Source organism: Sminthopsis crassicaudata, chromosome 2, assembly GCF_048593235.1.
Source record: "Sminthopsis crassicaudata isolate SCR6 chromosome 2, ASM4859323v1, whole genome shotgun sequence".
In the NCBI taxonomy this organism is placed as follows: Eukaryota; Metazoa; Chordata; class Mammalia; order Dasyuromorphia; family Dasyuridae; genus Sminthopsis; species Sminthopsis crassicaudata.
The window spans coordinates 259,769,576-259,783,290 of record NC_133618.1 but is presented as its reverse complement, the minus strand read 5'-3'; the positions used below and the strand labels follow the sequence as shown (position 1 = coordinate 259,783,290).

The window sequence follows — 13,715 nt, the reverse complement described above, 5'->3', positions numbered from 1 at the left end:
AGACTGCCATCTCTCCCAACTTGCTGCACTCAGGGATCCCTGATGTCTTCTCTCCCCACATGCAGGGGACTGGTGTGGGAGCTACAGACCCTACTTCCCAAATCTGCTCAGTCCCTACGCTCTGGCCAGACTTTAGTGCTCGTCATTGATGGAGCTGACCAACTGGGAGACCAAAGTGGTCAACTGATCTCGGATTGGATTCCAAAGATCCTGCCTCAGGTATGTGTTGGGGGACAGTTTATAGACAAAAAAGGAAAAAAAAGGAATTTGGAAATGATTTACATTATGGAGTGCAAGGACTATCTGCCACCTTACTCTTTTTCTCTCATCTCCTAAAGAAAGTGCACCTAGTCATGAGTATGTCAACAAAGACAGGGTTGGGGGACATCCTTCAATGTCGTCGAGATGCTCATGTGGTGGCTCTAAAACCCCTGGAACCAACAGCACGAGCCCAGTTGGTGAGGCAGGAGCTGGCCCTGTATGGAAAGCGGCTGGAAGAGACACCCTTCAACAATCAGGTTGGGACCAGGGACTCCTTGGAGGGTCCTTGGAGAGAGGGAGCCTGGGGGCTAGCGTAAGAGTCAGGTCATGAATATAATGATAGATTTTGAAGAATAGAACTTTTCCTAATAATCCAAATCTAAAGAAGGGTTATTTAACTGCATAATTTTGTGGTAAACTAACCACCATATTCCAGGGAAGAAAAACAGACAACACACTACATAGAACTTATATAAAACCAAATAGGGTCTATAGATTGATATGCTTTGTAGCCAGCAGAGGTGTTGAAAAGAATTTTTATAGAAATAGGATTTTAGCTGGGCCTTGAAAGAATTTAGGGAAAAAAGGGCTCCAGCTTTTCCTTGATACATGTTTTAGTAGGCAGTATCAGTTCATTTAAAAAGAGCATTTGCAGTTTTCAAAAACATAAATAGCAAATATAAGAGAAAGGAGCATAATGACAAATCAGAAATGACAACATACAATGCCAGCTATATAGTTTAGTTGACACTAATGAAAGATCAGAAGTACTTTAGTTCAGTAACTTTGTCTCAGGTTTCCACTTGGTGATAGGACTCTTGATACATCCTTATTTGAGCAATTCCAACACCGAAAATTGACTAAGCTCTCAGCTTTTGTATTCCTATCATCCAATTAGAAAGACTTTTTTTTTTTTTTTTAGGCAGTAAGGAAGATGCTGGAGACTTGTGATGTGACAGTGAGATAGTTCCATTGTTTAAGATCTTAGAAACAGGAGCTAGAGGGAGAGAGCTTCCATTTATCAGGTCTCCATTGAAATGGAAGGGATGTTGAGTTTAGGATGACCAGGAAGAGAAGTTTTAATCCCTTTTGCTGCTCAATGTCCTTCCAGATGCGGCTGTTGCTGGTAAAGCGAGGGGCAGCTCTGCCTCTTTACTTGCGCCTTGCCACTGATCACCTTCGTCTCTTCACTCTGTATGAACAGGTCAGGCGGGCAATAACTCCCTTTTCTCTCCCTTTTCACCATTTCCATGGTGATTGTTTTCCCTTCATTCCACAGTCAGTAGTCTATACTCATCTTCTGACTTTTATTTCCTCATTCCCAACCATTTATCTACCCAATTATTTCTTATCTATTTCTTTCCCCATCCCCTGACTCTCAGTTCTCATCCCCATTCTCTCTCTTATTACACTCTTTCTGTTTCCCATATCTTCTCCCACTCTGGTCCTTCTCCATCACCTGTATCACACTGTTTCTGATCCCTGGACTCTTTCCCTAGATGTCTGAGCAACTTCGGACATTACCAGGCACTGTGCCCCTGCTACTACAACACATGCTCGGCGTCCTGGAGCAGGAGCATGGCTCGGATATTTTGCCTCTTGCTTTGGAAGCCCTCCATGTCACACGCAGTGGTCAGTCCTCAGGAATAGGATGAATGAGGGAGGCACTTGGGAGAAGATGGTTGTGGCTCAGCTGTTTTAGCATCTTTGATTGGGGGGCTAACAAATAAGTCCCCACAGTATAATTAAGATTGGGGGAAGAATGAGATTAGGGTAAAGTTTGAATTGGGGGGTGGTCCCCTCAGGGTATTTGGGGAGGGTCCTTTTTGTAGGCTTGGTGAGAGATTTTAGCTACTACAGAACTTGGTAATGGGTGAATGGGGACAATGTAAGGCTTAGTAAAGGGAGACTCAAGGTTGCTGGATTGCAGGCCTAACGTTGGACCAGCTTCATGGGGTGATAAGTACCTGGCAGTCACTACCCTTGGAGACTGTGGATTGGGCAGAAGCTATGGCTGCCAGAAACCAAGGAGACCCTTATCCTATGGGTCCCTTTACTTACCTCGTCCACAGTCTACGCAGGTAATGGATGCCTACCTTCTTGATATCCTCTTCCCATGTAAATGCTCCCATGTGAACCACTTTGACTTCAGTCCCAAACTCCTCTCAGCATGAAGTAAAACCCAGTTTTATATATGGTTCCCTCCAAAATGAGATGGTTCAGGTTGCCCTTGGCTTGGTTAAAATCTTCACTGTTTGAGTCTACTACTTGTACTCCCTGTTAACTGTCAGCTTGCTGGGAGCGGGGTCCCTGGAACTTCCCGGAGCCCGACTGCGCCTCCCTCCTGGGCCCCTACGTTCAGCAGCCGAGCTGCGCTATAGGAAGAGACCTGGACTGACGACCACAGCACACGTCCTCATTGCAGGTGATCAGAGCAAATCAGTCAGAGCAGGGCACTGAGGGAGGGTGATCTTGATCCGAGATTAGGGAAGTCATGTACCCCAGGGGGCCTCTGATCAAATTGTCCAGGGGGTGTTGAAGAGCTCACTCTCCAGAGGGATAAGGAACAGAACCAGGAACTTCCAATCTCTATTCTATATCTAACTTCCTGGATGTTCCCACCATCTTCCCTCTGCAGTTCAGCTCTGGAGGATGTGTGACCTGGATGCTTTGGGTACCTTCCATAACTGCCACCCAGAGGCCCTGAATGACCTGCCCTACCATCTGGTAAAGCCATTTCTCCCACTGTCATGCAAATCCTCCAGAACTTATTTAGCTCCTTAGTATCCCCCCAAACCCCCAAATTCCCCTCTTAGATAATGTTTCCTTCCTAAACTACACTGTGAGTTCAACCTGATTACTTTTCCTGAGTCAAAGTCTTAGCTGAGGAAATGTTATACTTCTTTACCATATCTAATGCTAATATCTAACTCTGATCTTGATTGGCACTCCCTAGGCACAGAGTGGGAACCATTCCCTGCTTGCTTCCCTGCTCACCAACCTCAATGTTATGGCTACCTACCTAGAAATGGGCCTACTTTCTCAGCTGGGGGAGGCCCATGCTCTATATGGTAAGTTATGGAAAGCTTTTTTTTTTTTTTTTTTTTTTAGGTTGTGCATTTACATTCATTTTTTTTTTTTTACATATTTCCATATGAATCATGCTGGGAGAGAAAAATCATAACAAAAGGGGAAACCCATGAGAAAATGTAGCTTCTTTCTATAAAAGGGTACAAGAACTATATCCCCAAGGGACATAAGAGAAGACAAAATCTTCCATCTTCTGTCTTACACTTCAGAAGAGCCATTAAATTGTGAGCTCCTTGAGGAAAGATACTGTCTTTTGCCCCCTTTTTTTTTAATCCCTAGAGCTTAGCACTGTACTTGGCACATAATAGGTGCCCAACAAATATTTATTAATTCATTGATTATTAGGTGAGGAGGGGTCTAGTTTTGGGGATGCTGCTAGGAAAGCAATAAGCACTGGGAAAGACAAGTATGGTTATTTTCCATAAATAAAACTCAAGACCACAGACAGGCTTGATCTCTGTTTCTTTTTCCTGATATACTTGGTAGGCCTGCTGCCTTTTTTCTTTAGCACTAGATATGGTGGGGGATGTAGTGACTGTCCAGTGGAGGCTTGTTCCCTAACTTTCCTTTCCCTCGGATAGCATCTTCAGTCCCTGTGGATGAGCCCTCCGAGCCAAATGTCAATGTATTCCACACATTCCTGAAGCAGCAATCCAAGCTGCTCACCCAGTATCCAGCACTCCTGGCCCAGCAGGCAGCCAACCAGCCCTCCAACTCTCCTATCTGCCACCAGGTTTCAAAGCTTTCCCAGAGATGGTTTTCCCAGCCCATCTTGCACTGGCTCAACAAGCCCCAGACCATGGGAGCTCAGCAAAGGTATTGCTTCCACTATCTGTGAATCTTTGCTGAGCCAGTTATATTCGAGTAGCAGACCTAGGAAGGTGGGGGCAGTCCAGAATCAGAGGTAGCCTTGGTGGAAGATCAGGGGGCACACAGACTAGCATCCTGGATGGTAATTAGTCATGGAGTCAATGATGAAGAAAGAATGTAGGATAGCCAGCAGGTGGTTAATACTCTGGATCTGATAGAAGAGATAGCAAGTAGAGAATAGATTCATTGGAAAAAATGGCACATGAGAGTGTTATACTTCCCCCCCCCCCCCCCCCCGAGGCTGGGGTTAAGTGACTTGCCCAGGGTCACACAGCTAGGAAGTGTGAAGTGTCTGAGATCTAATTTGAACTCTGGTCCTCCTGAATTCAAGGCTGGTGGTCTATCCACTGAGCCACCTAGCTGCCCCTGAGAGTGTTATACTTAGCGATACCTCAGAGCTGCAAGAGTGCCTCCTAATTGGGAAGTACAGGCTGTGGTCATGTGAGTGCCTGATGGATTTGGAACAAAACATGCACATCTAGAGAGGCAAACAGTTGGCTCCCTGAAGACAGGGGACCACTTTGTTTTTATATCCCTAGAGCTTTGCAAATGTGCCCAGCATAAGCTTTTTGTTAAAAAAAAAGAAAACAGTTCTCTATTGAGGACTTACTCTGTAATAGGCACTGTTAGTAAGTGTTTGGGATAGAAAGTAAGTCAAAAACAGTTGCCTTCCTTCTCCCCACTCCTCTGAGAAACTCACATCCTAATGGGGGGACAACAACATTTAAATTAATAGGGAGAAAACAAAAAAGCTCATGCCACTGGAAGGCTTTAAGTTTTGTAAAGTAAAGTGATTTACATTTGTAATCTCATTTGATTCTCACAACAACCCTGTAAGGTACTCTAGCATATAGTTCTTGAGGGCCTTGAGTAAAGTTAATTAAGAAAGGTGAGAATTATCAAATAACACCAATGTAGATACTCATGCTAAAGAACATATTAGAGAAGAAGGACCTGAGTTAAAGAACAGAGCTTTTTAAGATTGTGGGATTAGGTGGGTGAGTGGGTAAGATATACAGAGAGAAAATGGTAGTTAATATTTAAAAAGGGAATAACTTAGCCAGAGATGCTGGAATTCAAATGATGATTCATGGAAATGGGCAATGGTACTGGGAAAGGAGGGAAGGCTTACGCCTCGGTCTCATCCATTGAATCTGAGGGGGATGGGAAAGGGAGAGTGAGAGGAGTATTAAAAGTTGGGAGTAGAGGGAAAGGGAAAAATAGGAATAATGAAGTATACATTAGAGATGGGAAGAAGGGGTACTCTGGAGTGACAAAAGTACTCATATAATTTATATACTCACATAATAGATATTAATATAATAAATAATTTATGTAATATGTACACATATATAATATATTATATAAATAGACAATTTATATAATAGATAAGAGAAAACAAATCCCATTGAGGAGATGTGATAGTTATATATCTACATATTGGTACATATTGGAACATTTTGTTCATTCTCTCCCTGCTCCCTATTTCCCTCTCCTTTTTTCCTTCTTAACTGCTTTTTGCTCCTCCCCATCTCTTTCTCTTCTTTATTCTCTCCTACTTCTCCCTCTTCTCTCACTTCTTTCCTCCCATTTCTCTCTTTTTCCATCCCCCCCAACTTTTCTCCCTCTCTCACAATTTCTTTGTAGGTCCAGCCTGTCTTTGGTACCTCCCTCGACTCCTACAGCTGTGAATCTTTCCCCCAATGGACAACGGGCAATTGTGGCTACTGCCAGTGGGATTGTTCACCTGATAGACACATGTACCTGGCAGGTAGGAAAGCCATGGAAAGAAAGAGTAAAGAAGTTGAAGAAACAGCAAGACTCCTTTAGGATGACTTACAGACCAAGTGACAATCAAATTCATCTTGAAATGATGTCACTCTTGCCTTTTCAACAGATTCATCCCTAGAATCCTGAGGGCCAGGGGACAAAGATTTCTTAGAATAATTCATCAATCAGTGAAAGTAACTGAACAAGTAACAAATAAGTGTTAAAAACTATTAAAAGCTGTGGAGAGATTCAAAGGAAAGTAAGATATGGTCCCTGAATTCCAAGACTTTATAAAGGATAGTGTAGGACCATAAAAAAAGATGATGACTAGCACTGGATGTGACGATTCAGCAAAGATGTTTAATTTCAGCACTGTGTGCTTTCTTTTTTTTTTTAGATTACTGTCACTTCCTAATGAAGTCTCCACTTTTCCAATACTTTGCCTCTCTCTTTCTCTTCTTCTGTCTCTCTTTATCTCTGTCTTTCTTTGTCTCTGTCTCTTTCTCTGTCTCTCCTTTCTTCCTTCCCTTCCTCCATCCCTTAATCTTTCTTTCTCTCTTTCTTTCTTTCTGTCTCTCTCTCTTTCTTTCTTTCTTTCTTTCTTTCTTTCTTTCTTTCTTTCTTTCTTTCTTTCTTTCTTTCCTTCCTTCCTTCCTTCCTTCCTTCCTTCCTTCCTTCCTTCCTTCCTTCCTTCCTTCCTTCCTTCCTTCCTTCCTTCCTTCCTTCCTTTCTTTCTTTCTTTCTTTCTTTCTTTCTTTCTTTCTTTCTTTCTTTCTTTCTTTCTTTCTTTCTTTCTTTCTTTCTTTCTTTCTTTCTTTCTTTCTTTCTTTCTTTCTTTCTTTCTTTCTTTCTTTCTTTCTTTCTTTCTTTCTTTCTTTCTTTCTTTCTTTCTTTCTTTCTTTCTTTCTTTCTTTCTTTCTTTCTTTCTTTCTTTCTTTCTTTCTTTCTTTCTTTCTTTCTTTCTTTCTTTCTTTCTTTCTTTCTTTCTCTCTCTCTCTCTCTCTCTCTCTCTCTCTCTCTTTCTCTCTCTTTGTTTCTTTCTTTCTCTTTGTTTCTTTCTTTCTCTCTCTCTTTGTTTCTTTCTTTCTCTCTTTTTTTCTCTTCCTTTCTTCTCTCTCTCTCTCCCTCCCTCCCTCCCTCCCTGTCTCTCTCTCTCTCCCTCCCTCCCTGTGTCTGTCTGTCTGTCTGTCTCTCTCTCTTTCTCTCTCTCTCTCTCTCTCTCTCTCTCTCTCTCTCTCTCTCTCTCTCTCCCCCACATCCAATAAAACCCCGTAAATAGTCTTCCTGAGTTGCCATGGCCCATCATTACGTTGTTCTGTGGCCAGCTTTCTGGAGAAAAGCTGCTCCAAACTTAGCTAAGCTGTTCCTCAGAGGATTCAGATTATTTCAAATAGATGCTTATTAAGTGCCTATTATATAAGTATCAATGGGGACTATATACGAGGTTCAAATATGATAGAAATTGATTGGTTGGAAATGACTTGTTGAGGGATAGGGAGTGGATCTGACTGGTGGAGTGGAAGGCTCACATAAATAGGAGAGAAGACTGGCAAGGTAGGTAGGTAGGTTCCAGGGTTGTGACCACTGCGACTTCAGTAAAGACCCCAAATCTTTGGAAAGAGGAGTGATCTAGGACTAGGCTGAGGACCCCTTAGTCAGGACAGTAATCTGAGTACAGAGGAGCTCGGTGCTCTGGGTCAGGAGGGTACAGAGAGGTACTGTGCTGTCTCAGATAGCTTTTTTGATTAGGATTGGAAGTCAGGAACATGGGAATGAAAGTATAAATTAAGCAGAACTTTGGTATTCCACAGGAGGAGAAGTCCATAGTGAGTGGCTGTGATGGAATTTCTTCTTGTCTGTGCCCCTCAAATACCACTCTGTTCCTCGCAGCCTCGGACGGTCGGCTAGAGCTCTGGGATCTCCAGGGTGGCTGGCGGTAAGACCTCCAATTTCCCCAGAAATCAGCCCTGATTCTTACTGATAGAATCTCATTCACTTTCAGTCCTTCCTTCCCTAAAGTCTAGGCTACAAATCACCTGAAGATTAGTAGTGGGAGGGGGCCAAAGATTGGGAAGAGAGAAGCAATAGAGCCAGAAAGCTTCATGAGAGAGGGGAGAAGATCCACAGGCCTGACTTGAGTTTCATGGACTCAGGGTATTCCAAACCAAAGCTCATCAGCTTGAAATCACTGACTGCTGCCTGAACCCTGATCGCCGGCTACTGGCCACTGTGTCCCTGGATAGATACCTGAAGGTAAAGTTAAAGATCTTGGGTTGGTAATAGAAAAAGACCTTGTTGTCAAAAAGGATAACAAAGTAACTAGGAAATAGCCCTGCAGAGTTGATCCTGTGACTTCTGAGTCACAAATGCTTCTTCTGAGTTAAATCTGGCTGGGTGCCATCTGGCTTGATGGGAAGAAAACCAGATTTCAGAGAGGTAGAGGATTAGATGGAATGACCTTTGGGTTTTCTGAGAGCTCAGATCAGGAAAGTGTGTATAACTTTGGGGACCTCAGGACCTAGCTCATTGTACCTAATGGCTATTGTTTCTGCCTGCAGCTGTGGGACACAATTCATGGAAAGCTAGCTGCCCAGCACTTGTCCCAAAAGCCCCTGAACTGTGTTGCCTTTCACCCTGAGGGGCAGGTGATCATCACAGGAAACTGGGCTGGGTACCTGAGTGTTCTACAACCGGACAGCCTCAGAGTAACCATGGTGAGAAAGTATTAATCATTTGGAAATAGGGAGGAGAAGGAATGACTATTATGGCTGGGGAAGAGTTCATCTGAAGGTTTGGTATGCTATAGGGGTAGAGTGGAAAGTGTTCCCATGATACCCTTTTTCCTTTCCTCCTAATCTTGCAGGAGCTGGGAGGCCCAGGGTCCTCAGTCTGTGCTGTGGCATTTGCCCCTCCTGGGTCAGTCTTGGCTGCCAGCCGTCTGGATGGGATTGTTGAACTATGGGCTTGGCAAAAAGGAGCACGATTGGCTGCTTTCCCTGCCCACCAAGGATATGTTTCTTCTGCTCTCTTCCTGCAATCTGGACGCCAGCTGCTGACTTCTGGGGAAGATGGCAAGGTCAGTTCAGGGATGGCCCAGATGGAAAGCTCCCAAGAAGAACAGCTGAATTTTCTGTGGGTCTTCAGGGAATTGGGGAGACAAAGTAGGATCTTTATATCTCTTTTTTTTATATAAGGCAATTAGGGTTAAGTGACTTGCCCAGGATCACACAACTATGAAGTGTTAGTGAGTCAGATTTGAACTCAGGTACTCCTGACTTCAGGGCTGGTGCTTTATCCACTGTACTATCTAGCTGTCCCTGTGTCTCTTTTTATTGGGAAAGAGTCTCTGTAATTTCAGGAAGGGACTCTCTGTGAAGATGTACCCCTGAGTGGGAAAGATCCCTGGAGAGACAGGCAGATTCTCCATTGGAGAAATCAGGATAAATGGAATCTAAAGGCAAAGGCAGGGTTTGTTCTAAGTTGGTTCCCACTATTTTGTAGCTTTTGTGTTGAAAGCCTCTGAAAGAAAGAATTTCTAATTTATGGGGGTGGGAAGCAGCTTTCTTTACATATTGAATAATCTGTTGGTTTCACTATTTATGTTGGGCTCTAGGTACAAGTGTGGTCAGGATCCCTGGGCCGGCCCAAAGGAGTTTTGGGTTCCTTGTCCCTTTCACCTGCTCTCTCTGTGGCAGTCAGTCCAGATCAGACTTATGTGGCTGTTGGTCACCATACAGATGGCATCAGAATCTACAGTACCTCTTCAGGTATTGAGATTTAGTGTAACAAGAAATAAATGGGGAAAGGACACAAGACATTTGTCATAGGAGCCTGGGGAGGGGTCAAGCCTTGGGCTCTACTCTAAGGTGTTCTGTTTGTCTAGGTACGGAGGAGAATCAGTGCCCAGTGTCAGACGTGGCAGTGTCTGCACTGGCCTGGTTGAGCGACAGGGTCCTGGTGAGTGGTGGAGAAGATGGGAATCTTCAGTGCTGGGTGCTTGGAAATGTAACACCCACTTGTCTCTGGCTTTTGCCTGCACACCAAAAAGCTGTGTTGGGTTTAGCTACCTCCCAGAAACTCTTTGCCTCTACCTCAGGTAAGCCAAAGGAATGAAAAAAGGAAATTTTTTAAAAAATTTTTTATTATAGCTTTTTATTTACAAGATATTTGCATGGGTAATTTTTCAGCATTGACAATTGCAAAACCTTTTGTTCCAACTTTTCCCCTTCTTCCCCCCACCCCTTCTCCCAGATGGCAGGTTGGCCAATACATGTTACATATATTAAAGTATAAGTTAAATACAATATATGTATACATGTCCAAACAGTTGTTTTGCTGTACAAAAAGAATCGGACTTTGAAATAGTGTACATGAAGGAATAGTGCCCATGAAGGAAATGCAGGCGGACAAAAATAGAGGGATTGGGAATTCCATGTAGTGGTTCTTAGTCATCTCCCAGAGTTCTTTCGCTGGGTGTAGCTGGTTCAGTTCATTACTGCTCTATTGGAGCTGATTCGGTTCATCTCATTGTTGAAGAGGGTCACATCCATCAGAATTGATCGTCATATAGTTTTGTTGTTGAAGTATATAATGATCTTCTGGTCCGAGCAGAGGAAATCTTTTTTTTTTTTTTTTTTTTTTTTTAATTTTTTTTTATTATATATATATATATATATATATATATATTTTATAATATTATCCCTTGTATTCATTTTTCCAAATTACCTCCCCTCCCTTATTCCCTCCCCCCGACGACAGGCAATACCATACATTTTACATGTGTTACAATATAGTCTAAGTACAATACATGTGTGTGAATATAATTTTCTTGTTGCACAATAAACATTAGAATCCGAAGGTACATGCAACCTGGGCAGACAGATATTAGTGCTAACAATTTACATTCCCCTCCCAGTGTTTCTTCTCTGGGTGTATCTACCTCTGTCCATCATTGATCAACTGGAAGTGAGTTGGATCTTCTTTATGTTGAAGATTTCCACTTCCATCAGAATACATCCTCATACAGTATCGTTGTTGAAGTATACAGTGATCTTCTGGTTCTGCTCATTTCACTCAGCATCAGTTGATTTAAGTCTCTCCAACCCTCTCTGTATTCCTCCTGCTGGTCATTTCTTACTGAGCAATAATATTCCATAACTTTCATATACCACAATTTACCCAACCATTCTCCAACTGATGGACATCCATTCATCTTCCAGTTTCTAGCTACAACAAAAAGAGCTGCCACAAACATTTTGGCACATATATGTCTCTTTCCGCTCTTTAGTATTTCTTTGGGATATAATCCCAGTAGTAGCGCTGCTGGGTCAAAGGGTATGCACAGTTTGATAACTTTTTGGGCATAATTCCAGATTGCTCTCCAGAATGGCTGGATTCTTTCACAACTCCACCAGCAATGTATTAGTGTCCCAATTTCCCCACATCCCCTCCAACATTTGTCATTATTTGTTCCTGTCATCTTAGCCAATCTGACAGGTGTGTAGTGGTATCTCAGAGTGGTCTTAATTTGCATTTCTCTGATCAGTAGTGATTTGGAACACTCTTTCATGTGAGTGGATATAGTTTCAATTTCTTCCTCTGAGAATTGTCTGTTCATATCCTTTGACCATTTATCAACTGGAGAATGGTTTGGTTTCTTATAAATTATGGTCAGTTCTCTATATATTTTGGAAATGAGACCTTTGTCAGAACCTTTGTTTTTAAAAATATTTTCCCAATTTGTTACTTCCCTTCTAATCTTGTTTGCATTAGTATTATTTGTACAGAAACTTTTTAGTTTGATGTAATCAAAATCTTCTATTTTGTGATCAATAATGATCTCTAGTTCTCCTCTGGTCATAAATTCCTTCCTCCTCCACAAGTCTGAGAGGTAGATTATCCTCTGTTCCTCTAATCTATTTATTATCTCCCTCTTTATGCCTAAATCATGGACCCATTTTGATCTTATCTTGGTATATGGTGTTAAGTGTGGATCCATATCTAATTTCTGCCATACTAATTTCCAGTTTTCCCAACAGTTTTTTCCGAATAATGAATTTTTATCCCTAATGTTGGAATCTTTGGGTTTGTCAAAGATTAGATTGCTATAGATGTACCCTTTTTTGTCCTTTGTATCTAATCTGTTCCACTGATCTACCGGTCTATTTCTTAGCCAATACCAAATGGTTTTGGTGACTGCTGCTATATAATATAGCTTTAGATCAGGTACACTTAGACCACCTTCCTCTGAGTTTTTTTTCATTAGTTCCCTTGCAATTCTTGACCTTTTATTCTTCCATATGAATTTTGTTGTTATTTTTTCTAGGTCATTAAAATAGTTTCTTGGGAGTCTGATTGGTATAGCACTAAATAAATAGATTAGTTTGGGGAGTATTGTCATCTTTATTATATTCGCTCGGCCTATCCAAGAGCACTGAATGTCTTTCCAATTATTTAAATCTGACTTTATTTTTGTGGCAAGTGTTTTGTAATTTTTCTCATATAATTCCTGACTTTTCTTTGGTAGATGGATTCCCAAATACTTTATACTCTCAACATTTGTTTGGAATGGAATTTCTCTTTGTATCTCTTGCTGTTGCATTTTGTTAGTGATATATAAAAATGCCGAGGATTTATGTGGATTTATTTTGTATCCTGCCACTTTGCTGAAATTTTGAATTATTTCTAGTAGCTTTTTAGCAGAGTCTTTGGGGTTCTCTAAGTATACCATCATGTCATCTGCAAAAAGTGACAATTTGATTTCTTCATTTCCTACTCTAATTCCTTGAATCTCTTTCTCGGCTCTTATTGCCGAGGCTAGCGTTTCTAGTACTATATTGAATAGTAATGGTGATAGTGGGCAACCTTGTTTCACTCCTGATCTTACTGGGAAAGGTTGCAGTTTATTTCTATTGCATATTATGCTTACTGACGGTCTTAAATATATACTCCTGATTATTCTAAGGAATAATCCATTTATTCCTATACTCTCAAGAGTTTTTAGTAGGAATGGATGTTGGATTTTGTCAAATGCTTTTTCTGCATCTATTGAGATGATCATATGGTTCTTATTAATTTGATTATTAATATGGTCAATTATATTAATAGTTTTCCTAATATTAAACCAGCCCTGCATTCCTGGAATAAATCCTACTTGATCATAGTGTATTATCTTGGAGATGATTTTCTGAAGTCTTTTTGCTAATATCTTATTTAAGATTTTAGCATCAATATTCATTAAGGAGATTGGTCTATAATTTTCTTTCTCAGTTTTCGATCTACCAGGTTTAGGTATCAGTACCATGTCTGTGTCATAAAAGGAATTTGGTAGGACTCCTTCATCCCCTATTTTTTCAAATAATTTATATAACATTGGGGCTAATTGTTCTTTAAATGTTTGGTAGAATTCACATGTGAATCCATCTGGCCCTGGGGATTTTTTCCTGGGGAGTTGATTAATAGCTTGTTCTATTTCTTTTTCTGAAATGGGACTATTTAAGCAATTTATCTCCTCCTCTGTTAATCTAGGGAGCCTATATTTTTGGAGGAAGTCATCCATTTCACTTAAGTTATCAAATTTATTGGCATAAAGTTGGGCAAAGTAACTCCTTATTATTTCTCTAATTTCCTCTTCATTGGTGGAAAGATCCCCCTTTTCATTTGTAAGACTATCAATTTGATTTTCCTCTTTCTTTTTTTTGATCAAATTTACCAAAGGTTTATCT

The 13,715-nt window shown here is 41.3% G+C and overlaps 1 protein-coding gene across 6 annotated transcripts in view; it reads left to right on the top strand.

Annotated features, from left to right (window-relative positions):
* TEP1 (telomerase associated protein 1) overlaps positions 1-13,715 on the top strand; it is a 56,485-nt gene that overhangs the window by 33,680 nt on the left and 9,090 nt on the right. For all 6 annotated transcript variants that reach the window (XM_074289132.1, XM_074289131.1, XM_074289136.1 and 3 more), the window contains 16 exons: positions 66-219; positions 339-518; positions 1,373-1,465; positions 1,761-1,893; positions 2,192-2,342; positions 2,553-2,686; positions 2,900-2,988; positions 3,218-3,332; positions 3,933-4,167; positions 5,869-5,992; positions 7,803-7,927; positions 8,145-8,244; positions 8,550-8,705; positions 8,855-9,067; positions 9,605-9,758; positions 9,875-10,087. In XM_074289132.1, coding sequence (XP_074145233.1) covers positions 66-219; positions 339-518; positions 1,373-1,465; positions 1,761-1,893; positions 2,192-2,342; positions 2,553-2,686; positions 2,900-2,988; positions 3,218-3,332; positions 3,933-4,167; positions 5,869-5,992; positions 7,803-7,927; positions 8,145-8,244; positions 8,550-8,705; positions 8,855-9,067; positions 9,605-9,758; positions 9,875-10,087 — 2,369 coding nt within the window. The remainder of the gene's footprint in view (positions 1-65; positions 220-338; positions 519-1,372; positions 1,466-1,760; positions 1,894-2,191; positions 2,343-2,552; positions 2,687-2,899; positions 2,989-3,217; positions 3,333-3,932; positions 4,168-5,868; positions 5,993-7,802; positions 7,928-8,144; positions 8,245-8,549; positions 8,706-8,854; positions 9,068-9,604; positions 9,759-9,874; positions 10,088-13,715) is intronic.